The 27337-nt window shown below is 48.0% G+C and overlaps 1 protein-coding gene across 1 annotated transcript in view; it reads left to right on the top strand.

Annotated features, from left to right (window-relative positions):
- The first annotated feature begins 5600 nt into the window (after positions 1 to 5600).
- The window catches only part of PKP1 (plakophilin 1), a 41711-nt gene continuing 19974 nt past the window's right edge, over positions 5601 to 27337 (top strand). The window contains exons 1-3 of the mRNA XM_074925214.1: positions 5601 to 5802; positions 12825 to 12925; positions 22475 to 22899. Of these exons, the coding sequence (XP_074781315.1) occupies positions 5601 to 5802; positions 12825 to 12925; positions 22475 to 22899 (728 nt within the window). The remainder of the gene's footprint in view (positions 5803 to 12824; positions 12926 to 22474; positions 22900 to 27337) is intronic.

Here is a 27337-nt window from a genome sequence, read left to right as displayed (position 1 = left end):
TCCTTGGGTAGTCCTCAAGACCTAGAGAAACAGAGCGGGTAGCTGAATCTGGGGAGAAGGTCTCTACAACAGAGGCCTATCAGGTCTTCTGGGCATGGCCAAGCAGGATTCCCTGTCACTTGGTAGCCTGTAGTGGGAAGACAACCTTGCTGAGGGGCTGGCACGTCCTCACAGGCAGGCACGAGATCGCAGCCCCGAGTGCACATGGCTGGACATGGTGGGCAGTAGCATGACACAGACATGTAGACCAACCTCCCATGCTTATCTCAGCATCATTGCCCACTTGCAAGGGAAGCCTCTTGCGGCAACCCAGGGTAATTAATCGGTCTCTGAGAACAGGCTGCAACACCACCAAAGATAGGTGCCATGAGCACAAGGAGTCCCTCATCGCATCCACACCCTCCCACATGTCCTCTCCTGGAGATGTAACAACCTGTCACTGACGTGTACCAGCACCAGGGAGTCCTTGGGAGAGGGTGAGCCCCAACAATCCTGAACTGTGATCTTCATGCAGCCTCCTGGGACTCAGTCTGCAAAGGAGTTCATTACCCCAGACTCACTTGAACACTGTCTCGGGCTTTGCCCTTGGGCTGCTGGGCAAGGACTATAGCAAGGAGGGGCTTTGGCAGCAAGGTCCCACATGGTGAGTCTTGGTGTGAAGCTTTTCCCTCGCAGCGCATCTGCTTCACAGAGATGGGTGAAGAGACCACTATGAGCTGAACTCACCCTGAACTGGACATTTCCCTGGCAGAGAGTACTGGGTAGAGATGGGAGGAGATGAGCAGCTGCTTGACTGATTTTGTAGAGGGTCCTCGAGTGAGATGGGGACCCAAGGAAATGAAACCTGGGTGGATTGGCCAACCTGGTGGCCTTCTCCTGGAGGGGAAGCAGAGCTCCTTCCTTCTCCATCATCATCCTCCCCTCCCAGGGCACCTCCCTGGTGCTTGCCCTTCCCTAGCAGCTGCATGGCCACTCCTGGTGCTTGTTTCCAGAGTGACCTGCTGACCAAGGCATGTCCCTTTTTAGCTGCTGACAAACCTGCACAGCCCTCTGAATCGTAAGCAGTTCAGAGTTGTGATGATGTCGCTCATCAAAGGTGGGACCTGATATGTGACTCTTTGTCAGGGGATGTCTGAGCGTAGGGAAGGGCACAAGGGACAACCTGTATGCTCAGCCTTGATAACGCTGAGTATGTACCTGCTGTCAGGCACCTGCAGGTTCCTGCACAGAGCTTTAAGGGTGGTCTCCAGCCCACAGATGTCCTGCCCAATTTCATGTCCCCCTGTGTGCGTTACATGTGACATCTGCCACAAACAGGGGCAGCAAAAGCAGGGAACCAGCGACCTGAGTCCACGGAGGTCCAGCTGGTGTTGGCAAGGGCTTGGCCTGCTCTCCAGCCCCAAGATGGTCAGGAGTGGAGCTCAGGACACGTAAGGAAAGGCTGGGAGAGCTGGATTGGTTCAGACTGGAGAGGGGAAAGTTTAGAGGGATCTTACAGCTCTCTGCAGCTAATTAACTGGAGGATGCAGAGATGGAGCCAGATCTTCTGAGGTGCATGAGGAGAGGAAGAGAGGCAAGCAGAACAAGCTGGGACATGGGAAATTCCTCTTAGATACCTGGAAAAAAAATTCACCATGAGGATAGTCAAATACTGGGAGAGAGGCCAGAGAGACTGTGGGATCTCCATCAAACCTCAACTGGACAAGGTCCGGAGCAACTGAGTCCCGACCTGGTTCAACAAAGTTGGCCCTACTTTGGGCAAAGGGTCAGTCCCTTTCTATCTAAATTATTCCATGTTTCTGTTAGGGCACACCTTAATGATGCATTAACTTTCCTGGTACTTTATCTCCATTACGCAAGGCTTTAATCTTGCTGCATGTAGCCTTGCAGCTGTTCTCCCAGAGCCATCCTTCCTATTTGTGGGCAAATCAGGGATTTCCTTACTTTCCTAACCTAAGCTTCTGTCCACAATGGGAGATCTCTGGGGCCTGGCAAAGTCTGCCTGCTTTGCCAGGGGCCAGCACATGATGTGCCTGGCGCTGTCGCCGCCTTGTCCTCCCACACCACCAGCCCAAAAACATCTCAGTGCGAGGAGTGAAGGGAAGGTTTTGCTCAAGAACAACCTTTCTGCATGTCTCAGCAGGCTCCTGTGTGGCTTTCCTCAACTTGGCAGCTGCATGCTCACCTTCAGCTGGATCCTGGTTACCCTGTTGGATCTGAGCTCTCCATCTGCCCCGTTCCTGTGATGCTTTCTGGTCCCACAGAAGACAGAGAGCCTTTCATGAGAGGCAGAGTGAAACTAAGGCTTTGCAAATCTGAAGAGCGGGTTTCCTCCTGGAGAAACCTTGCCAGGCTTTGGAAAGTCTCAGCTGTGCTGGGGAGAGGCTGAGTCTCTGCTCAGAAAATGGTATTATCCTGGGAAATGCAGGAAATTCCCAGCACCTTTATCTCTGTCCCTCCTGGTGACCACCCACCCTGAGGAAGAAGCAACACTAAGGGCTAAAAAAAACCTCCAACACAGCAGGACTTCCTGTCACCAATTTTGGGGGCCATCTATTTTCCCCCAGCAGATTTTGCAGCAATCTGTAGACACTTTCAGCTCAGGAGCTGACAAGTTTGAACAGCAAACCCTGCACGGCTCTGGGAGCAGTATTGGGCCAGCGAGCCCTTTGATTGCAATCAGCAAGTTGGCAGGAATCCCAGGAACTCATACAAAAATGCTTTGAAGAGGCCAGATGCACAAGGCGTGTCCCTGTGTGGGGTGCGGAGCAGTGATTCATGGCATCGCCATGCGATGCTCGGTGTGCGCACATGCAGCCATCGGACCGCGGCGAAGGCCCCCGTCTCCTTCAAATCACCGGTTGCCTATTTAATTTTTTTTTTTTTTTTTAACCCTCCAATCTTTCGCCGATTGTGCCCCAAATTCGGCACAGGTTTTGTTTCCCTTTCAGCCTTGCCCCGCTGCTGCCTGCGAGCTCCAGACAGAAAGGCAGACAGGGAATTTGCTTCAGGCGCTGGTAGATGCAAGCTCTGCTGCTGCGCCGGTGCTGCGCTGGGCTTGCTGGGGATGACACTCACCGTGCCCTGCTCAGTAAGCATCCCCAGCCCGTGATTCAGAGCAGAAACGGCAGTTTGCATAGAAGTGCAATAAACTTCTTTATTTAAGTACCTTTTGCTCTTTTAGAGATGGGTTTGGAGTCTGTTGCAAAACCCCAGGAGATTCCCTCCCTTGGGCTAGACTGTGCAAACTCGCCCGAAGAAACTGTTGTTTCTTGAAAGCCTCTGTAAGCTCCTGTCCCCAGCTCCGCAGCCCAGCTCAGCATTTCGGGTGAATTATGAAAGAGGGCAGATGCCAGAGCGTAGCATTTGTATTATCCGCCAGCAAATGACGGGATGTGATAAACACTTGGCTCTCCTGTGCGGGGACAGGGTGAGGGCTGTTCCTTGCCGTGGGGGAAATGACATTACAGGTTTGCAAGAGCTGGGCACTTTGTTGTGCAGAAGCCATCTGACGCTGACAGCCTGTCATTGATTTGCGAAAACATCGTTTGGCATCGATAACAAGCTTTCAGGAGAAACAAGTAGGACAGAGGAAAACAACACCCAGGTATTGCTGTGCTGTTCCCTACCTGGACTGGATGCACACAGGCTTATCCCTACTCTGTGAAATGCACAGGGGCAACAGAAAATCCTCCTCCATTTCACTGGGCATCGGCCACCCGATCTTTGGCATCACTTACCCCTCATCCCAGCTGGCCTTGCTTGGGCATGGGCTAAATGTCCAGGCTGGTTGGGTGATGGAGCAGAGTGAAACCATTGCATCCCTTGGGTGAGGTGTCAGGAAACATGGGGAGAGGGAACGAAAGGTAATTACCCTCTAGCTGCTCTAGTCCTGTGTCTCATTGACAAAGCTTGGGTTGCTGCTGTCGGGTTTCACTGGAGGAGCGTCCTGGAGCATCAGAAGAGGAAGGTGCACAATGTTCATCTTCCCCAGGAGCATTCCCTGTGCTTTCTGATATTGCTCTTGTTCCTATGAAATATGAAATGCAGCACCTTCGTGCTCACAAGCCACCAGGGAGACACAAAATCTGATGAACAAGAATGAAATAAAGTGTTTTCCTGCTGCTTTCATGGAGGGACCCAGCATCTGTGTGCTGAAAGCACCAGGCCTGCAGGCAGCCAGACCCTGGGCACTGATGAATCCCACCAGAGAGAGACCCCACAAGTCCTCTCCACTACAGCACCCTCCATCCAGCAGCACGGAGGAGTCTGCTCCTCCCAGCCCTTCTCTGGGCTGTGTGCTGACCCCAGTCCTGGGGGGCCCAGGAAGCCTCTGCCCTGAGCACCCTCCCCTTGGCATCTCTCCTGATGGAGTTTGTGCCTCTTCTTCTGTATCAACCTCTTGTGGCTTGGCAGGAGCTTTGTCAGCACTTGCTGTGACCTGAAACTGGTCACACCAGCACCGAGGTGTTCAGTTCTCTGCAAACGAGTTGCTGCAGTGTGGCTTGGCAGAGAGAAAATTCTCTGCTCAAATTCATAACCTGGCATGTAATTTCTTGCACAGCCATTTTATCTTCTATTCTGCTTGCTAAAAGTCCTGTTTTTCTCCATGCTACCCCAAGTTACTTGCAAAGATTGCCCCAACTCTTTGCCTGGCAGCTCCCCTGATTTCTCCATAGGACTGTCCCTGCAAAAAGTGGGACCCCCTTTAGGAAGACATCTCACCCCCATGACCACAGCAGCACTCTGCAGCCAGCAGGACCCTTCATGAACCCCACTCAGCGCTCTGCAGGTGACCCTGCAGTCCTGGTGTCAGCGGGGTGGCTTTACCACTTCTGCAGGCAGAGGAAGCTTTTTTGCAAATGGGGAGCTGGACACATTGACCTGGGAGTGTCTTGGAAAGATGGATGCTGGACCCCCAGGCAGGAGCAGGCACTGAGGGCAGCATTGCTCCTCTGACCCATGTCATGTGCAATGCTGCCTCTTACTAGTAGGGGCTTCCCCAGGCTCTTGGCACTGAGACACCATTTTGATCCCGTTTAGACTAAGTGAAATAGTAAAATACAAGATGAGCAGGCTGTGTGGGAGATCCTCCAGCCCTCCGGCTGCTGAAGAGTACCATTTCCTACCCAGACCCACAAAGCCTCACCTGTGAGCCCTTCACAGTGAAGGGGACAGTGATGTCCATCCCCAACCTTCATGCATCCCAGCCTTGCCTGCTCGCCATTGGCACCCACATGCCCACCTCAGTCAGTCCATTTTGGCACAGGCTGGGGGAGGCAGATTTGGGGCAAGGGCAGCAAGGAGCTGCGTGCCCTGCAGCGGCGGCGCGGGGGCTGCGAGCGAGCTGCAGCGGGGAGCGTGTGGGTGTGTGCAGGCAGGGCTGTATATCCAGTCTGGCAGAGGGTGTGCCTGCTCACACGCCGGGGAGCTGAGCCGGGAGCAGGAGCCCTGAGACACCCTCGGTCGGGGGACGTATGGCAAGGAGGGGTTTGGGAGATTAACCCCAGCACGAGACGCATTTGCTGTCGCCTTGTGTCGTGCACGGTCAGGTGAAGTGCAGTCCCCTCTCCCCCAAGCCCCACGGTCTGCTTGCAGCCATGCTTCACTCTCCACTGAAAACAGCATTGGCATATGAGTGTTTCCAAGACCAGGCCAGCTCCACTCTGGCCCTGCCCTCGGACCACAAGCTGAAGACTAAGGGCACAGGAAAACAGCGGGTCCAAGAGCAAGTGATGATGACGGTCAAGCGGCAGAAGCAGAAGTCATCTGTGTCGTCGAGCGTGGGCCACTCCAATCGAGGTAAAATCCCACTGTGCTCTGGACAGCAAGGGAGTCTCCTCTGGGGACAGAGCAGATGCTGTGGGGTGTTTTTGTGGGGTTTTGTTTGTGGGGGACAGACTGGTTCGTGTTTCTCATGGGTAGGGCATGCCGAGGTCTCTTGCACTGGATGGAAGAGTTAGGACAAGACACAGAGCTGGATGCGTGGACACCCTCCCAGCTGGAGCTGATCTCCCGGGAGTGTTGCACTGCTCCACTTCCCGAGGCACTTGGACATTTCAGTGTGCTGGTATTAACCATCTGTTCCCTGGCTGTAAAGCTGGAGTAGCTGCCTAACCTTTGCAAATCCTTCCTCTGTGACTGCCCACAAGGTTGGAATCCTCCAGCAGACCCGTCCCCTCCTGTGGATGGACAAAGCTAACAGCGTTGCTCTTCCACCTTGCCATGGGGCCAGGAGCTGGCCACACGCCGGGGCTCGGCTCTCCTGAGCACTCTGGCAGGTGGAGAGCAGGCAGCTCTGCCTGCGCACAGGATGTAAATCTGAGCTCGGGACTTGTCTCTGAAGCTCCCAACATTTCTCCCATTTGCAGGCTGAGAAGTGTGGGAGCCTCCGGGACACACCAGTGTGAAAGGTAGGAAGGAGATGAGTTAGAAGGAGCCACGTCCTTTTGTTACTGCAGTGGCCTGTGCTCAGTGGGGATGCTTTGCAGCTCCCTCCCTTTTGCAGATGGGTAGAAATGGGTGTAGGGGTCCAGGCAGCCAGTCCACCTCCATGCATTGAGCCTGTGCCATAGAAAACAAGTAGTCACTTGAGTCCTGGAGCCAGGTTTTGTACCGGAATACCTTCCTCTTTGGGTGAAGACTTGGAAAATGGTTTTATTCACCATCCTTGCATCTGGAGAAAGCTGATTTGGAGGTAAACCCCAGCTTTCCCCAGCCAGGACCTGCAAACCCAGAGAGTTGTGACAGCCACAGTGCAAAATCTCCTGGCTCTCAAAGGTGCTTTTGCCAGCAGCTGCAGCGAGCTCGCTGGCCTGGATGAGTTCATGGGGAAGAGGAAAGCCCGAGTCTTCAGGGGAGAGAGGGGCTGGGACTCAGCTGTGTCCTGAGTGAGCAGCATGTAGAGGTGTGTTCACTGGGCCAGTATCTGCCACCTCTTTTGAGGACTATGGTTTGCCCAGCAGCTTTTCCAAACTGGATCATGAGGCTGAATCTAGTGCTGGTGAGGTGTCATGGTCCAGACATAAGTTTTGGGCTTGTTTACCAAGAAGCTGCGTTGCACTAGGCTACTGGGTGATGAGTGGAGGTGGTGCTCCCACAGGAGCCATCCTGGCTGTGTGCACTGCAATTGCTGTGATGGAGGAAATAGAGCAGCTTCACGGAGCTTCATGTAGTGATCCGTGATGGGCACTTCCAGAAACAAAGCTATGCTTTCTCTATTTTTGTGTGTTTGTAGACATAAACTCCAAGGGGTGGGTGGAGGACAAGGCAAGGAGACCTTCCTTCTGGCACCAAAATGGAAGATGCAAATCTCCTCCTACCTCAAGAGGGTTTATTGCTTAAGGTATTCTGATGTCAGCCTGACAAAATCAAATACAAACCCAGATGAGACAAGAGGGTCTGTGTGAGGACTGGGGCACTGCCAGCTTCCCTTTCCAGTGCAGGGGTATTTCAAGGGGAATGGGGCAGACATGTCTCTCACTGCTGCCCATAGACAGCAAGGAAGGGAGGCAGAAGGGAATTATTCCACTTGGAGAGGTGTCCAGGTGAAACCTCTGGGAAAAAGAAATAAAAAATAATAATTCCCAAGCTGTCCATCTGTGATTAACAGGCTGAAGCTAAACCCCTCCTCCAGACACTTTTGGAAAAGTCTGGGAATGGGAATTGCGTGGAAATGTGCAGCTCTGGTTTCTGTATCCCAGGGAAGCTGAGTCACATCGAGCTCCCAGGAGCTGCCTCCAAGCACGGGGCTGAGGCTGTCCCGTTCCCACCACAGGGAGGTTGGCCAGCAGGAAGGTCCTGATGGCTGATTCACACCAGCGGCTGCTCTCGGGGCATTTCTGGACAGAATTCCAGAAAGGCAAGAAATTGTCATTTATTCTTGGGGTTTTCTCCTGGCTTGAAGCCTGAGAGGGTCAGGCTAAACTTTCAACTATTGATTTTTACCGCTGTTTGTCCAAGGGTTAGCTGAGCAGACCTCATGAGATGAATTAGTGTTTCTTACAAACAGGCTACGTGGGTCTGTCAGGTGTGGATGCCTGCCTTTTCAAATGCTCCTCCAACATCAGCTACCCGCATGCACCCATGATTTCTCAGAGATGCTCCTCAAAAGCAGCACGAACTGGGGAATTCACAAAGCCCCTTGATAAAGTTTGAGTGCTTTTTTCCCTCTGTGCCCAGACAGTTTTCTGCGCGTGTCTGGTCAGGTATTGGTCCAGGTCCAGCCGTCTGTTGCTACATTTTGATCTGTGGTTTGAGCAGGAGCTGAATGCTTGTGCCTCTGTATGTAGGATAGGGAGCATGTACATGGACCCCTTTTGCATGTACCAGGGATAGACGTTGTTGTATCCCATAACTGGAGTTTCTTTAGAGGGTCTTGATAATTGATGGATACATAAAATTAGTTGGTTATTGGGACTCAGAAAGTCAAGGCATGGTGGCCTCTCTCTGAAGATCTGGTATCACCCAATATGTGCACAAGTCACAGCAGGGCAAGATAACCCATCTGGTCTCAAACTGGAGCGCACTGGGGTAGGGCAGTGAGTAGAAACCTGTTGCAAGCAGCATAATCCTGCACCCACAGTGGGGCCTTTTCTCAGCAGAGTAGCTATGGGTGTTGCCAGGGATGGCTGCAGAATTGGGGTCTGCGGAGTCTGTCCTCCTTGGGTTTAGGGTCTGTGGGGTCTGCCCTAGGGCATATCTGCCCTTCTCACCATGGGAATAGCTAACTGGGGGTCTACCTCTGAATTTACAAGTCATGCAAATTTCCAGGGAAAATGAATTTCAGTGGTATGGCACGAGAAGAGGCCAGGCCAAGCCAAGCCAGCTCCTTGTAGCCAACAGCACTAGTCTGCAAAGTCCTCTGGCTAAAGAAAAGTTCTGCCCATGACTTGTCACTGGCTGACAGGGTATAGCAGGGAGCAAAGATCTGAGGAAACCCGACCGAGGAGTGCTGTATCCAACTGACCCTGAGCTGTGATTTAGAGGTTTGCTATGCTGACTGTGGCTGAGAGGGGAGAAATCCCACCTAGCTCAAATGGGCATCATTGCTCTAATGTGGAGGGAAGAGGAAATTTTGGGGATAGCATGTCTTTTGAAGACTTCTGTTATCTTCTCCCAGCATGAGATGATTCTGTGAAAGCTCCTCCACAAACCTTAGCTTACTCGTATAGAAAAAAATACCAAAACCCTTTAGCTCATAGGCCAGAGGGCAGAAATGAAGTTTGGCCATTCCTGCAAGAATCTCAACTTCTGGGATTTCACTAACACTTCTCTTGTAGGAGGCATTCAGACTTTGCTTTGTGCCTCCCACAGGCCCTCTTCTCTTACTACGTTTTTTCCTGTGTTTAATCATCCTTATTGTTTTAAAGTCATGCATAGTTTATTTAACTTGTCTAGCCTGCACTACCAGTGACTGGTCCTTGTCTTGCCTTTCCCTGCCACAGATTAATATTTATTAACATACATCCATTTCCACAAGGCTCCCTGTTAGATTTGTGTGTCCGGCCAAAGACTTTCACTGTTGTGTTTAAAAAATCACCCTTTTAACACAACTCTTCTCCTTGCCATCAGTCTCTTAGTTTCAAGGGGTGTAACGTTGCCTTTGAAGAAAGTAACTCATCAAGCACAGGCGTATTTGGTTAGATGGAAGACTCAGTTTTCTCTGCAGTGATCAATAACAGCTATAGAGAGAAGGATGAGGGCAAGGTGAGTATGTAGCAGGTCTCACAGTGATTAAGTGCAAGATCTTGCAATCCTTACCTGTTGTAGTTAGTTTTTACTCTCATGAGCTGTCTCATTGCAGTTAAATGAGATTTTAGATTGACCAGGTTTTGAGGAAAATGTCTTTGGGGAATGACAATTTGAGGGTGTGAGAGAAGGGTCTCTACAACAGCCCAGCCAGCACCTGAGCAGCCCTCAGGAGTGTTTTCTGTCCACAACCACAGTCCCTGGGAGGCTGTGCTTCATCTGAGTGATTCTCATCCATGTCTTTTCTGCTTCTGTCCCATCTGTTATCTGCTACTAATACAGTGGGTTTAACTGGCTCTGTGTCTGTCCAAGTGCAAGTGGGAGGTCTTCAGAGACCTAAACAGCTGCTTGGATGACAACAAATGGGACGCAGACATATGGACATAGCTAGAAAAAAGCACCAGGGAGAAAGCTTCCCCAAACAGCATTTCCACTCCCTGCCAAAATGTTTTTTTCAGGAGATAGATTCTCAGGATCTGTGACCAGCTTTTATGGTCATTACCCTTGAGGTGGCTGAAAAGAGGAATATCCTTCCTCTCCCTGAGGGCTGGTGATACACCTCCAAGCTGGTTCTCAAGATGAACCAGGCAGAGAAGTGTCTAAACTTGCAGGACTAAACAAAGATTATGTTTTCTTTAGCCACTTTCATCAGAAAATCCTCAGGTTCTTCCTGGCCTTCAGTCTGAGCTCTCCAAGCAATAAATCACAGCTGTGTGGTGGCAGGAGAATCACCTTCTCCAACCAGCAAGGCAGCTTCAAAATGAACATTTGAGGTTATATGTAATTATATCTTTATAAGCTCTTATATACCAGTTCTTGGAGGTGAAGGCAACTCTTCAACAACTGAAGAACATAAACTTGCAGGAACTGCCTGATCTCTTGAATTTGGCTGCGTAGTGGTGAATTTATAAAAGAAAATTAGAGATGTGCCTAAATTGGCTTATTTTTGGTGTCTCCTTGCTCAACCCCAGAGTCTTTAGTGCAGTGCATTGCAAGAATGGATCCTGAAAGGAAAAGCATGGTCTGCAGGGATGACTGGTCAAATTAACCTGTGAGTCATGCTCAGAAATCCTTCCTTTCAACTGCTCACTCACAGTGTCAGGAAAATGCTCCCAGGTGTTCCTGCCTGCAGCTGCATGATGTTTGCACAGAACAAGAGACTGATTGTAAGAATAAATTTCCAGGAAACTGTTATCATGGGATTATTTTATCTTTGTGCTCAAAACTATTGTTACTAGCTAACTCTGTCACCTGGCCCAGATTTACCATTTCAAGCCTTGTTTTCCTTCTGCTGAAGCCCAACACTAATGTCCTGATCTGGAGTTTCCGGGAAATCCCAGGGTGGGGAGGGAAGCACAAGGTGAAGGGCATAGCTGGATTGTGTCTCCTGTTGTGTGTCTATAGACATTTCCTTGCCTTATCAGCAAGTTCTTTGCAATTTACTGTATACAAAACAGAGCTGCAGAGATCTATTAAAAGGGAACAATTAATAGGGAACAATGCCCACCAAGTCTATGGAAAACGAGATCCTGTGGTTTTCTGCACAAGTGTGTGTCTGGGAAACTGCTCTGCTCTTGCTTGTTCTGCATTCAGTGATGTTCTTCAGATGTTGCCATCCATGCAGTCTTGCTCCTCTCTTATTGACAATAGAACACAAATCTTATTATTTATACCACATCTACGGAAATCATCTTCCTGAGAAAATGCAAGAATTTTTTAGCCACGAACCAGATCACCATAACAGGTTCTGGATGCCTCAGGCAAGGCAATAAACTAGATTTATTCCAAGGATCAGTGGCTGTACGAGACCTGAGTGGCTTCAGGGCCTTTGTGGTCAAGCTTATCCAGTTTATCTAAGAGATGACTCTTATCAAACAATCAGAGAGATTAGGATATTTCTGACATTACCCACCAGTTTAGGTGCATAACTTAAGACAGGTAAGTCCTGATTTTGTACTTCATTAGACATTCAGAGCTTCCCCTGGAAGTTAATTGGAGTATAGGGTTTGTTCTTCCTGATAACGGGACTTGGAATGCCACAATTATTGAGCACTTTTGAAAATGAAACAAATTACCTTAAACTCTTTTGGACCATCTGAAGGGGATTAAGGGAATTCCATTGTGGAAAAAGAATGATTTGCTTCATTTTTCCTTGTAGTGATGAATGTAGCATTGAGTAAAATACTTTCAGGAGGGATCCAAAGATTTCATTGCCAAGGACTACTGGTGAGAGACAGCTGGAAGAACTTTTAGTAGGGCTAGGATAAGTAAATCCAAACACTTTGAAAAAAAGGACTGAGAAATAGTAGAAATGGCTGATGGGCTCCTCCCTATCCAAGATGTTTGCATTTTCACAAAACATATTCAAGTTCTAGTCTCACATATCCCCCCAGCACCCCAAAAATAATGGAGCTTAAGACATTTTCAGGAAAAGAAAGTACAAATACACAGAGTGATCTTCAGATTGGAGGTTGACATTTTTTAGTGTTTGACTATTTCAGATCCCCATCACATTTGTTATTTGCTATTTATTGAATTTATCAAGCCTTGCTCAGGCTGCCTGTGTTGATGTGACTGTTAGTGTTCAGACCAGGAAAGCCAGACTGGAAAAAAGATTGGGAGCGGGTTTTGCCTTCAGAGAAGAGGCAAATTTAATTTACCTCCGAGGCAGAATAAGGGAAGCATGTTCCAGGTTCAGACCTTCCAGGATATGTAGCATGAAATATCATCCAGTGCCTCTCATACAGCAAAGACCGAAGACATTGGCCTGGCCTCTGACCCTGTCTGCTCTTGTCCACTGTAGATTTTATGGCACTTGGTATTTTGTGCTGAAAACCTTAGGCTGTTGATTGTGGTCTGAGGGCTGGAGTTTCCAAGAGCTCTTCTGAAACAAACATCTTCTATGAGTTACCTGCAATGGCAAGGGCTCAATTTACTGCCTGTCTTTCCTATGTTAAGGTTTATAACTCTGTTATTCTTCAGTAACTAAGATCACTGGAAAAAAGAGTGCTATACCCTGAAGAGGTGCCTGCTGGGACCACTTTCTCCTGCTGACCATGCCTTTCCATTTACAGGTTCCATGTACGATGGTTTAGCTGATGGTTACGGCTACGGGACATCTCGGGGCAGCTATTACGCCAAAACCCAAACAGGGAACAGCAGCTGGGGATATCCGGTAAGATACTCTTTTATCTGGGAACTGTGGCGTACTCCTGAGGTAACCTGTAAAGAAAGCACCCTCTAGCAGGAGCAGTCATGTAGCAAGGTCGTAGCACTTCAGAAACTTGCCTGAGAGAGATTATGCATGGCTATGGCTATCTTAGAAAGTAATTCAATGCAATGGAAGAGGCTGGTTGAGGACGCTATATCTATGTTGTATGTGGTTGGGGATTTTAGTGTGGACAAGATTTAATTTGGTTTTGTGGATTAATATCCACACGGCACAAGAGGTCTGAAGGATCAGTCACGGGTTCAGACTCTTACAACTCAGTTCAAGTTTGGAGCACATCCATTGCTCACCTGGAACAGTTTCCATTTTTGTTTCCATGTACCAAAACTTGTCTTAAACAACATTAATGTGGTTGATGGGTGATTATCAGGGGATGTGCATTATAACTCTGTTGCTATTCCCAATCTCAGTGCTAGTGCAGGCTTTTTTCAGATATTCTCTGAGCTTGGAAAAGAGGTGATCCACTTCTCCCATAGTGATTTCCAAAGAAAATATTACAGGTCTCCAGAAAAAAGCACAGGTGAGATAGCACTTATCTTTGTGCAATCTGAATTTATACATTCCACAGAGGTCCTGGTCTTGTCCTTGGTGACAGACTCTTGGGAATCACTCTGAACCACTCCGTCATCTACTGGGACAACTTGTGCTCATGTTACCCCTCCAGCTCAGACCTGTAGCCTGTTCTTCCTTGGGTTTTCATCAGCTATGAAGTAGAAGGCAGCAATTCACAGATCTGGCATTTGAATATGAGAAAAAGAAAGGGCTCCTTTCAACAGCTCTGGGACTGTAAAGCCGTCCCTGTCAACCATCAAAGGGTTGAACCAGGATAGGTACTTATGTTGGCTTCAAGCACACAGACAGAGGGTTGAAGCTTTTCCTGGTAGTCGCGAGATCCTCTGCCTGTTCATAGCATCAGCATTCCTCAGCTTCAGAAAGATTTATCTGTTGTCATTTTTAATGGCCTTGGTGTAGCATGCTTGCTTCAAGGCAGCAATGTCACTTACTAAGTTTGCATCATTGTGTTTGCTGCCTACTATGTGTTCAGTAGGAAAAACTGGGAACACTTGTTTCAATGTCCTTTGCTGAGCTGGTTAAACCCCAGACAGTGATGTTTCTGCCTGGTCTAAGACCAGAAGGGTGACTATGATGGGTCAGCAGAGGTCCATCCAGCCAAGCATCCTGTCTCCATCACCGAGGCAGTGATGGGCCCCTGCAGAGGGTCTAAGCATGGTACGCAGGCAGCGATGCATCCCAGAGTGGTTTTGTGGCCACCAGAAATTTGAAGCTGAGGGACCTCCTGAGCCACAGGTGGAGTCTCTGAGCTTCATAAGTCAAATAATTGCGATGTTTTGTTTCAATGATATATTGCTGTTTGTCTAGTGTGATTCCTGAATGGAGTTTCTTATACTTTGTCTAAACAAAACTGCTCTGCTCCAGCCATTCCAGTAGTTTCTAGCTGTTTGAGGGGTTTTTTTTGTTAAAAAGAAAGGAAGCAAAGCCCCAACTTTGCAGTTGCCCCTCCATCTCATGCTCACGCTGACAAGGTGATACTGCAGCTAATGTTGGTGGTGTGAGGATTATTGTTTAATTTTGTTAATTCCTGATCTTCTTCCCATTCATTACGACAGCTGGACAAATGTTAGGCAGTTAGAAATGCCACTGGCATTTCAGTCCAGCAATGCTGGTGTTCTGGTGAACAGCTTGCAAGAAGATTACAAAGATCAAGGCCTCCATTAGACACCATAGAGTAATGTGGACACAGTAGTTCAGTCACTTCTGGTTCACCGTGGAATTACACAGCTCATGGCTTTTCTCTGAAGGGCTCTTCTGCATTTACTGATGAGGGAAAACTTTTCCCCAAACCTAAGTATCTTACAAGTCTTTCATTCTAGAAATTTTTGGTGAAGATCTTCAGGACCTGGGCTACTTTAGAAAAAGGGACTGGGACTTGTGAAGGATTCACAGTAAAATTTGTCTTACCTAACTGTGTCTATCTGAAAATCAGTCATTTAGTCTTAACAAGTCGTCTAGACTCCTCCCATAGCCAACAAAGAGAGAGGTACGAGGAGGTGATTCATCTCCTCTATCTTGGAGATCTGTCAGGTCAGGATGAATCAGCCCCTCTGGATGCTGATCTCCTTCCACTGGCAGCTGGATCCGAGCAGTCACCTAACAGGTAGATGACTGCAGTTAGGGGCGATGAGTCCCAAGTGCCATTGGCACATTGGAACATATAACCTCAAGCCTAATTTTGCTTAACAAGCTTAACAGACACCATACTCCCAACCACACCAAGGAACCTCCTCCATTTTGCTTCATCCAGAAAAATATTAAATGTTTACGCACATCCACAACCAGCCTCCAGCTTGGGTTAACTTTAACTTTTGTCTACGGAACTGTTTGAAGTCTGCACAGGTTCTAGGCACTCTAAAAAAATGTTTCCTGTTTATAATTCCTGGGTTGTAAGATGGGAAAACAAAGATAAAGGAAATCTGGTTTTGAAGACAGAATTGCTGGACTTCTTTCCAGCTGGAGCTGGTGCTGTGAATGTTTAGAAGTTGCAAAATCCTTTGAGCTGCACAGTCAAATTCAGATATTGCAGGGAAATGAGCAGGTATAGTATTCAGGAAAATTACTTACTCTTAATACTTCTGGAGTTTAAAAAAAAGGTGTAGCAGGCAATCCATGTCCATGTTGCTGCTCCACAGCACCTGCAACTTAGACACTGCTCTTAGATTGCCTTACTCTAAGTCATTGCCTTAGATGGTGACTCTAAATGACAGGAGGTATTTTGTCTCACCAACAGCTCTTAGAACTACTGTTCCTGACTTCTCCTTTTGTCTTGTTTTGTGTCTTGGAAATCTCAGGCTTTTTGCTTCTGGCTTTTCTTCTTCACCTTATGATACTGATGTTCAGATATTAGAGCAAAAGAAATGGTAGATCTGGAGGAAGGGCTCTCTCTGGATCAGTCAACACTTCAGACTAAAACCTTTGATTTACCCATTATTAAAGACTATTTTCTCAACATTCCTCTTGTGGGGTGCTTTGTTTGTATCATCACTGTAACTAGCATTGCAATGAGTACCTACTCGTTACCATTGTAGGTAACACGGAAACCACAGGGACCACTCCAGAAACAGGACTCTGAGGGCAGCAGGTTTGCACTTGGCTGCAGTTCCTTGGCTCACATGTCAGGGTTGGCTCAGCCTTCAGGGATGAAGTCCCCGGTTGCATTTTCACAATGACCGCGGTGGAATGCAGTAATGGGGGCGTTAGTGACTGCAGACCTCTCCGTGTTAGGTGATCTTTCAATCCAGGTGCTGTTGAGCTCAGAAGACCATTAGAGACATTTGTCACCCCACTGGCAATGTGAGTTATGAGTGGCCACCAGTTCCCAAAGCCATCCGACTGTAGGAGCTGGCTATGCCGTGCCCTGATGTAAGGCCTGAGCATTGCCTGAGGTCCCACAGGAGTACAGTGCTGACCACAATTTACACAGACAAACCCGAGGGAGCTTTAAGCCAAACTGGACACTTAAAGCAGTGTAGTCATGGTGGGAGAAGTCTCAGCATGAGCTGTACCTTGACTCTGACACCTCAATACCACCCCAAAAATGGGCTCAAAACCACTGTCGCAGTCTGGTGGCCCATGGATTGCAGCGAGTGTGGTGTTCACCCCAACTGCAGGCACAGCTTTGGAGATGTGCTCTCAGCTCCTGAACACCAAAGGGACAGCAGCATGTGGAGCCAGGGTGCATGCTCTCAGCAAGGACTCTCTGAGACTTTAATTCCCACTTGCAGCAATACTGCTCGTGCCTGGCTCTGCTGGGTTGGCAGGTCCATCCTCCAAGAGATTCAGGGGGGGTCCCAGCTCCCATGCCTCTTCTGGCACCGTCAAGATGATGCAGTATCAGGACAAGGTGCGGAAGCACACCCAACCTCCCCATGCTGCTGCCTCCACAGGAAGGAACTACACCTCCATGATGTGGGTGTAAGCCGCAGCATGCTCCCCCCTGGCACTGCCCCGAATGAGGGGCAAACAAGCCCCTGGTGTGCTGGGTAGGGAAGGATGTTAGGGTGCTCTGCCTCCCACAAGGGGAGCAGATCATCGCCCCACAGAGCTGACCTCAGCCTGGGGCTTGTAGGGAATAACATTTCTGAAATCAGCCCTGCTCCCAGACCCAGGAATATTTGGCATGTCTGAGGCTGCTCTGATTAAAACACTTAACTGAGTTGGATCCTGGCACACAACAATTGGGACCAGTGCCTACTGGTCCACCAGTGCCCACCACTGCTTTCCTCAGGTGCCACTGCTGGGGCCTCAGGCTCTGTGCTGCACTGGCCCACCCAGCTTGGTTTCTGCATCAATTATGTCCGTTATGGCACTAATGAGAAACATGCACTTTGGTGATCCCTCTTCACTAGAGACTGTATGTAGATTTTTAAACAAATGTTCTCTGTGGGAGAAAGTTGCAGAGCTTTCTCTCCCAAATGCATTATCTGCATGAGAGATGCTCGCCACGAGACAAGAACACTCCCTGCTATCCCTGGATGGCTTTGCCTCTGTGGACAAAAATCTCTCATCATCAACAGGAGCTTTGTTCCACAAGGATTTCAGGACAAAATTTGTCATTTGCGGTGATGACACATTCAAGTTTAAAAGAACACCACAAGTAGAGTGGTTTGGGCAATCTTATCAAAGAAAACGAAGATTTATAGTTGTTGCACATCATTGCTTGTCCTTGGTCTCCCTGTGATGTTTTGCAAGAGGCTTTATGCTTTGGAGTAGTAAGTTGGACATTACCTTCCCTGGCCCGAACAGCCTGAGCCATCAAGACCTAAATCTCAGCTGCATAAAAAAAAAAAAAACGATGAAAAAGTGTAGGGAAAGGCAGCACCCAGGAGAGGTGGGAAAGAACGTTTCAGAAATAGATAAACAATTTATTTGCTGGTTTTGCAATTTTTCTCCCTGCAATGGAGTGTGCAGCAGGTAGCAGCTAAAGCATTTCGCAAGTAGCATCAAGAGTTTTCCCCACCCATCACTCAGGGTGGGACTCTGTCATGTTGCATTGCCTGTGCTTTGCCCTCCAGCCTGGGAGAAACCTGCTCCTGACGTGTTTATACGGAGTCCTTTACTTCTCTCTGTCTGCTGCTCTAGAAACAAACAAATTGCAAGGGAAAAAATTAGAGCTAGGTAATGAACTGATCGCGTCCTTAGATGCAGAAGTCAGAAACACCCAGTTATCTGGGAGGGCCTCCGACGTGGAAAGGCAGTGCTGAGATCCAAGCGTGATTCCTGGGCTGGTGTGCCTTGCTCTATGCTGCTTCTTCTCTGGAAAGTAGTAGGAGGAGAGGGACTTTTCCCGTTAAGCAAAAGGGTTTATGGAAGAAAAAGACAGTAAAGGACTCATCATCAATGACTGGAATAATGCCATTTTGACTTTCTTTCTAGCACCAGTTTTATTCCAGTTAAAATAAGAGGCTAAAGATATTTATTTACCTGTCCTGTGCATCTGTTGGATATTCCAAGTGATATTCCTAAAATGGTCCCATATCACAGGCTGAGAACTGGTGATCCACAAATGCTTGTTAATTTAAAGGCGGGTCTTCGCTACTCTCAGTAGTGAAGGAAAGCACTTACTCCTTGGGCCTGATAAGAGAACCTGCACGCTATCAGTGCTCATCTTCACTGCCTTTCCTCCCCATGCCTCCCCTCCTTGTTTTAATATGAATGAATGGCTCCCAAGTCTTGGCCTCAAACATACATGCTCATTTCACAGTAGGGAGGAGAAGTTCAACCTAAAATTCAGGATGTCAGCGTTGCCCAGCTGCATGTGATCATCCTCCTGCATCCTATGAGTGCTGGGGACTGCCAGTGCATGGTGGTGTCTGGCTGAAAGGAGAGAGATACCAAGCTGCCTCAACTTCTCAGGTCCCATGGGGAGAAGTTTTGGTGACAGCCTGTGCTCTTCTAAAATGGTTTCCAAATCTTGCAGTGCAGAGGGAAGCACTACTTCCCATCTCCAATCCCTCTTTGAGGGATTTCCCTATTTTCCAGCATTTCTCCGCACTCCTAAAGGTGTGGACCTGGCCCACCTCCCGCATGCAAACACCCACAAGCAGTGGACAGATGCAGTTAAGAGTGTTAGGAAATCTGGGTGGTTTATGAGATTTGAAGGCGAGAGATTGATTATTTCCTTTCACTAATGCTATTCTGCACAGGGAGAGCTCACTCTACACACATAATGGCATCAGCAAAAGTTGCAAGATTGTTGTCAGGTGGCTCTTTAAACCACAGACTATATAATAGCATCACCTTCACCTTCAGAGATGGCATCTCTTCTCCAGACAGCAGAGTGCCTCGCTTCTACCTTGCTGTGCCTCCTACCTTGCTGATCGCTGCATCCAGCAAAGAGATAACAACATGGGGAACTCCATTCCCTTGGCTGTGTTTGCTCCAGTGTTAGAAGTGAAGGTCTTGGTGAACATCTGAGTTGGGGACATAGGTTTTAGTCTGAGAAAGATGCTCTTAAGGCACAGACACAGCACTCTGTTGAATCCAAGAAGTGATTGGGTCAGCTACGTCTGTGCAAGAATTCACAAAGACTATTTGGTAAGCAGGTCTGAAATCCACGGAAGCTGTCAGGAGACTCCTCATCGATTTGGAGGCTTTGGATCAGGCTCCTGCTGCAAAGAGGAATTCTAAGATACCAATTAGGTCCGTGCCACTTGAAAGAGATTAAAATGGGCTCAGCCAAGCATCTGGTAGAATCAGCAATAAAAGTCATGCACTGACTTTGGTAATGAGCTTCACATCACACGGGAACTATTTTCCCATGAGTTTGCAAAAGGCTTCCCCGCCCTGCCAGGACCTGCACTGACTTGCCGTTCAGGGCTCCCTGTGTTGCAGAAAGGTGTCTTTCCACACAGGCGGTCGCTTTGCTTCACTCATCTCAGGGCTGGCAGGAAAGAGGACAATGCTATATGCCACTATAAGACACAGCAGGAAATACAGAATTGATAATTCTATATCTATAAACACAGACACACTCACACCTTCCCTCGCCTGTTCTGCTGGCAGGGAGCCCATGTGAGTACACTGGAGAGCAGACAATAGCTTTAGATAAATAACAAGCTAGCTCTTCCATGGTTAGCTGAATTGGTTTCAGCAAATGCCCAGGGGCTCCACAGCTCTGCCAAGCTTTTGACAGCCCTACAAAATAATACCAGTTCATACTGACTCATAAAGAAAAACGACAGGATTCACAGCTAACAAGCTGTTGCTCTGTCCTCCAGCTCACTGCTGCCAGCAGTGAGCCCTGAGAGTGGGTTCCCCACTCCACTGAGCATCAGTCCTCCCCGCACCTTCCTGCCGCAGCCCTGTCCTGTCCCTCACTGTCCCAAGAGTTTCTGAACCCAGGAAAATGAAGAAAAAATGACGATGATATCAGCCTTAGAAGCACATACTCATCCACAGTGGGGTAGATCACGACTTCACGAAAGGTCACTTTGCCGTCGCTCTGTGTGTGCTGCATCCAAAGCAAAACCAGGATGGAGAGGACCTCTCTGCGTGGCCATCCTGGAAATTTCACTGGGCTTGTCCCACTGCCAGGAGAGCCCCCGAGACTCATTGCACTTACCCATGTACCTTGCCCTTGCTCTTCTTATCACATGCAAATTCTTCTTCCAAATCCCTGGGAGCTCTGCAGTATGCACCAAACCTGTTACCTGCTGTGCTGCAGTACTAACAGGTTTTTTCTGTGTCTTCTGGAGTAAATGCAATGAAAATTTGCTCCCCTTTCAGCTATTCACCTGTTTAGATGCAAACCTGCAGAATGAAAGTATGAAAACTACTTCAGACTGGTACTGAAAATGACAGGGCAGTCTGGGTATCAGAGCAGCGGGGCGAAAGGGTTTCTTCTTACCCAGATGGCATGCCTGCTAGGTAACCCCTTTGAAAAGTTTTCAGCCGTTACCTGTGCAGCTCTCAGCAGAGAGGATTCACTGCATTCCTGAAGATCAGTTTGTTAATGAAAATATTTGGCTTAATTAATTAACATAATGACAATTCTGCAGAGTGTTGGAGACAGGAATGATGCTGAGTGTGATCAGGGCTGGGATGAAGTTGGGGCAGAGCAGTGGGATTCAGGGTGAGCCTGCAGAGGATGCTGATTTCTCATTCACATGGTGTTTCTAGGTTAGGAAATAGGGATTTTTTTTCAGTGACTTGAAGTACTGCACCAGGCACAGGCTTTTCACACCTTGTGCCTTGAACCTTCATGGAAATAATAAGGTGCCAGTGTTGACTTTTCTTTCCCAGCCCAAGGGTGGCTTTTGCAGAAAGAGGCATCCAAAGTACCGCTGCTTAGAATTAGGTGAGAAAAAAAAGCCTTGGCCCAACAAGAGACCAGGAGACCACAGATGAGCTTTCCTGGGATAAACCAAAGAGGGATGGGGCAGGTAGTTTTATTCTTTGCTTCATTTTGTGCCTGCTTGCTGTACGTCTTGGAGATCTGCTTGCCTGTGTGCTGAGGGGGATGCAGTGGGAAAAAAAAAAATCAGTATCATGGGGCAAATAGCACTAAAATAATTTTATTTATCTTCCTTTCTGGAGTACACGCCTTAGTGACTTGTCTCTCACTTGGATACAACACTGCAGGCTTCCAAGTGCCATCACTGACATCCAAAAGGTTTAATATTGCAAAAGAATTTTGGATTAAATTCTGGTGTACTTGGGGCAAATCTGGAGGACTTTTGGTGAAGTGGTGAAGACATTTCGAACTGACTAAAGCCTTTTTTTATTATTATTATTAATTGTAGGTAGTTCTTTTACTGTCTTTTATTCTTTTTTTTTTTTTTCCTTCCTGACTTAGTCATCTCAATTCTTACTGCATATCCCTCATTGTTCTCAGAACATCCCATTATATGAGCTGATACTACACACCTTGTAACTCATAAGCAGATATTCATTGTCTCCACTTGTTTCCTGGCACAATGAGATTCAAGAATCCCTTCTTACTTATTTTTCACTCCCTTTACTCCCTCCCTAAGCAGCTTACAAATGGAAGGGGAACAAAATAGCATAAAGAAATTAAAAATAAATGCAGGCATTGCTGGAAGGTCAGAATGGGGCATCATTCTCTGTGATGGCAAGAGACGTGATGTGAGTTTCTCTAATTACAGGTTGTGTTAGATCCCATGTGTTGGAAATAAGGCATTTTCTCTAATTCCAGGGTCATGGTTGAGCTTTCAATTCTGCTTTCAAGCTCCTGGATGCCATATCATGATCACTAAGTGTCCTCAGATTTCAAGGGAGGGTTTGGCACCTTTGTAATGGCTGCAGGTGGGGTAACCTCCTGTAAATCTGGGGCCACAAAAATACCTGAGACGTAGGAATTTGGTAGCCGTGACACCCACACAGGAGTGGGTTTGGAAATGCCGACCTTCAGCTCGACCCTTTCCTAATGTTTTTGTCTCGTGTTTTCTCTTTGACCAGCTGTACAACGGGACCCTGAAGCGGGACATGGAGAACAGGCGCTACAGCTCGTACAGCCAGATGGAGGGCTGGGGCAGCAAGCACTACAGCAAGGCTGTCTGCAGCCCTGCCAGGGCTGGCAGCGACTACTGCTTTGTGCAGAACATCAAGAGCAGCCGGAGTGAGCCTGACCTCTACTGTGAACCACCCCGGGGCACGCTGAGGAAGAGTCAGGTGGGGGGCCGGGCAGAGCACAAGGCAACCTTGAACCGCCAGAGCATCTACAGCAGCTGCAGCACCCAGCAAGGAACTACCAGGACAAGTAAAAAAATGCCAGCACGGGCCCTCTCCTGCCCCTCAAGCAACAAGCCTGATGTGGTCTATGCCCAGCCCATGATGAGCTGCAAGCAGGACGTGGTTTATGGACAGGCTCAGTCCGGCTCCAAGTAAGTCTGCTTCAGTGGGCTGAATCTGAGTAAATGTAGACATCTGCTGTGGAGGTCTGTCCATCAGAGCTAGTCACCTGAGCTGCTTTTTAGCCACTGGAGATCTGCTCACCAGTGCACACCGTGCTTAATCACATCCCGCAGTAAAGTCTAAAGTGGGTCAGATGAGTCACGCTCGTAAAGGGTTTACTTCTTTCCATGGGGTATGGAGAGAAACCCATATCTGGCTCAGTGTATATGCAGCTCTGCTGCAGCTGTGTGATGTTGGGCAAGGTGATCCCCCAGTCTCTGTGGTGCTATGAGCCGACAGCTCCTTTGCAAGATGAAGGTGGGGAGGTGAAGAACAGAAAGCCTGGTGTACAGTTTGGGTGCTTCTTCTGGCTGTCACACTGCTTTGATTTGGCAGAAAACAAACTTAAAAAATCAACTAACTTTGAAGGAGTTGATTTCTGATGGTCTGACTCAGAGTAGAGCTGAGAAGCTGTTGAGTGGTCATATTTACCCCTGCCTTTCCACCCAGCCCTTGCTTCATTTGCCCAAAAGGTTTGATTTGGGTTTCAGAAAAAAAAAAATGAGGTAGAAATTGAAATAAATAGCTTAATTGGAATGATTTACCTAGCCAGGAAAGAGAAGGGGACAGAAGCTGTTCAATTCCTTCCTGTCCAGAGCATGCAGTCCCAACTATGCAAGGGTGGAGGATGTCCCCTTCATGTCTCAGTTAGCATCAGGTCCCTTCTTGTAAATGTTGCCTGGAACAACAGGGCATGTAAAACACACCAGTGAGCTCAGACACTCCCAAGCTGATATATCCGTGCAATGCAGCAGAACTCTCACTAAAATAAAACCTCATGGGGTTTTGATGACATTGCGGTGATGTTGATTTAAAGCTGCCCTGATGCTGATGGCTACACTGCCTCCAGCTCTGGAGCACCAACCATATTAGGCCATAGTCTTGGAAGAGATTTGGTCTGCACAAACCATAGTCTTGGAAGACTACGGTTTGCATGTTTTGAGCTGTGCTGCATTGCAGTTCAGGGTTGCAATGTTTTATTGGGCTGGAGAAGGAGGGTCTGTGTCTTCCACAAGTGTTCCCAGGGGCTACTGCACTACTGGTGCTGAATCACTGTCATACAGGGCCTGCTCTGCCCCAACCCAGAAGTTATCACAACTCCCAGAAAGACATGGCAGCTTGTCATACAAGCCGTAGAAGTTCCCAAGCTCATTCCTAGTGGTCCCTGGTCCAAAAGAGAATTTGCACACTGCAGCATAAGTATGAGACTCATTAACAGGGCGCATAGCCTTTGTTGTAACTCACACCAAAGGCCTGAGATTGTTGAGCTCTTGACCCAAGGCATGATGTAGACATTGAGAAAATCTCCCCTCACAGTCAGCAGTGTGAGCCAAATCATGATCTGGATGTTGATTTCCAGATTTCTCTGGCTAACTCTTTGTCTCAGCCTCCTCAGTTTTGTATTGAGTAGGAGAAGTATGTCCCAGAGTGTGCATGCCAAGAAATGCCACTCGCCCATTAGCACGTTGTCATGAAAACTTAGCTTCCCATGTGCCCAGTTACTTCATGTTTAATTAGAATAAGAATTAGCCTGGCCAACCTGGTGGCACTTGGCATTGGCTTGCTACTTTCAGAAGCTTTGTAATTACTCTGAAATAGGAAACAGAGATATTACATAAACTGGAAGTAACTTGTTCTAGGGTATTTCTGACTAAAGAGCATAAAAACGTAGTGGGAGGGATGGCATGGGACTGCAGCTGGCTTCTGCCCAGGGAAAATACTGCTTTTGAGCAGCTAGTTGCAGGCAGGCAGGCTCTCTCCAAAGCAAGCTCTGCTTTGCACCGCACAGCTCTCATGGTTGTAGGCTTGGTCATTACTTTGGAAAGATCACTTGAAGAATAATGGCATTTTCTGAAGAGAAGAACTGCTGTTGTGAGAGGAATACTCTCCAGCCCTGGATGCCCTTTGGTTAGGGAGTGGCTGCATTTATACATTTCTCCTGGCTTGGGGCATGGCTCATCTGGCAGAACTGGTTCTGATGTGGAAACGTTGGGCTGCAAGTCGTAGGCTCAGCTGGGGCTGTGTCCCCTGAGTAAATCTGATTTGGCTGGGGCACGCCCCCCTGCTTGGCATGGAACTCACTGCAGAGCTGCATTATTTTGGAGATCAGTTTGTACAAACCCTTCTGCTCTTGAGTCAAAGGAGATGAGGTTGGCAGCAGTTGTCCTTAAAGTTTTGGAAACAGACCAAGAAGTTGTCCTCTTTGAAAGCATTACTTATTTGGAAGACCATTAGCCCTTATAAAGTATCTGGCTCTATAAGGCCCCACTGTTAAATTTGGTCTGCAGTGTGCTTTTGTTGAGAAGGGGCCTTCAGAGATGGGTTAGGACCATACAAGGGCTCTCTTTGCTGTGTAGGACTGTTTCTGGTTGGAGGATTCTGCACCTGAAGAGCTCGATCTTCATTTGGGTAGCCTGATCTTTGAGTAGGGAGAGTTTTGCTTGTAGGCATCCCATTATTAACCTCCACATGCAGGAAAGAGGGCTTAGCTGGGTAATAGCTGCTGGTAGTTCCCTGTTTGGGGCTCTGTTCTTCCTATTCTAGTAGTTCTTCAGGTAGAGTTTTTGCCTCTATAACAAGGATAATTTTGTGTTCAGTTTTCATGCTGCAAATCTCCTGTGTAGGTGGGTATTTTGTCTGCAGATTAGCAAACCATCTCTATGAGGAAGGGAAGGGCTAGATATTTTCCATGCTTTCAGAGGTGATCCAGTGAGGTGATTTCCATTGCTGTGAGAATGATGACGGTGGGACCTGTGATCCACTGGGTCTGTTTGTGATACAAAACTGCTCTGTAATGCAGTGACTGGAAACTGTGATGTAGGGTTTTACTCAGCCCATAGTATCGGTTCTGGTGATGAAATCTGAGTTTTGCACTGTTTGTTCAGATCAGGAGGCTAAGCGGTACTGACTCGCTTTGAGAATCCTCCTCCTGAAGTATATTCTCTTCCACCACCTCTGTTGTTATGATCCTACCTCAGTGAGCAGAATGGGACCTTCTGATGTCCCTTCCAGACATGCTTCTCTATTACCACTCAGGGGCTTAAGCCTTTGTAAGTATTTTGTCATATCTGGAACAACATTTCCAAGCTCAGTATATCTGTCCTGGGTTCGGAAGTTCGTGGGCTACTCTGCTGGCTCCTGTCCAAAGGCAGGTCTCAGTGTGCAGCACTCATATTTTGCCACAATACAGTTCTCTGGAGTAAGTTCTTCTATCAGATAGAGCTGGAAGAAGCCTTCTTGGTGTCCAAGGGCTTCCTCTTCTCTGCAGAACCCTTCTCCTTTTTTAACTCTTGTAACAGCCCACGGATCTGCAGCCTTTCATCCTGGAATCTGTCAGCAATGGGGGTTTCAGCAATTGGTGAAGACTATGCACATTTGCCTGCTTTTAACCATTTCCTCTCATGGGTGGTACTTGCAACAGGCTCCAAATTACAGCGTGTCATGTTGAGCTAGCCAGCTCTTAGCTAAATAACATGTTGCAATTCAGCCCAGTCAGGAAAAAAGTTTTTATATCCTCCTTGGTCATCAGGTAGTGATAAAGAATGTGATGTTAATGCAGACTAGAAAACTTTGAGTCTTTGTGTCCTCCCCAGCTGGAACTCAAGGTACAGAAAGCTGTGGTTACCACCAGCTGACACTGTATTAGTTCTGCTTGTAGATGTGTTGCTCGTAGTGCTTCAGATACCACACACACTTGGGACTGACAGCCCAGGGCCAGGCTAGGTCATGATATGTGGTGGTTGTGGCTCTGCCAATAGCCTGTGCAATAGTCAACTGGTTTCGTGCATGTCACTTCTTCAGGAGACACCTGCAGCTCTGCTGGTTGCCCTTGCAGAGATGCAGTCAGTGGCCAATGGAGGTGAAATCTGAGGCAGGTCAGTGAGTTACCCTCTAACAAAGTCAGTGCCCGTTGGTTGACTTCAGGGGAAACACAAGTGTCTTAGCTGGAGACATTACTGAGAGACCAGCCTAATCTCACCCCCTGTGAAGGATTCAGGGTATTCTGATCTGTGAAGATGAAGAGGTGAGCTGGGGTGTCTGTAGACATTCCCCAGCTGAAGGGTTACTGATATAGATCAGGAGCCATTTACAATATGCATTGTCTTCTATAATATCACATGCACCTTTGGCCTCATTTTAAGGTATGGATGCATTTGGTGTTCTCTGAATATGGGAGAAAGAGACTAAAACACTTCATTAGAGAACATGTGGAAGCAAGTGTCTCTCAAGGCATCTGGAAATATAGTGCTATTCTGTTAAAGGCCTTGAATACCCTGGCTGGCAGCTATGGAGGAGGCAGTAGAAGCTGGGGCAACCCTCTGAATTTTCCATACAGTCATATTTGTCTGATGCTGACTTGGGCCCAGC

Source organism: Athene noctua, chromosome 23, assembly GCF_965140245.1.
Source record: "Athene noctua chromosome 23, bAthNoc1.hap1.1, whole genome shotgun sequence".
Classification (NCBI taxonomy): Eukaryota; Metazoa; Chordata; class Aves; order Strigiformes; family Strigidae; genus Athene; species Athene noctua.
The sequence above is the reverse complement of the archived record's forward strand: the minus strand, read 5'-3'. Positions and strand labels throughout refer to the sequence as shown.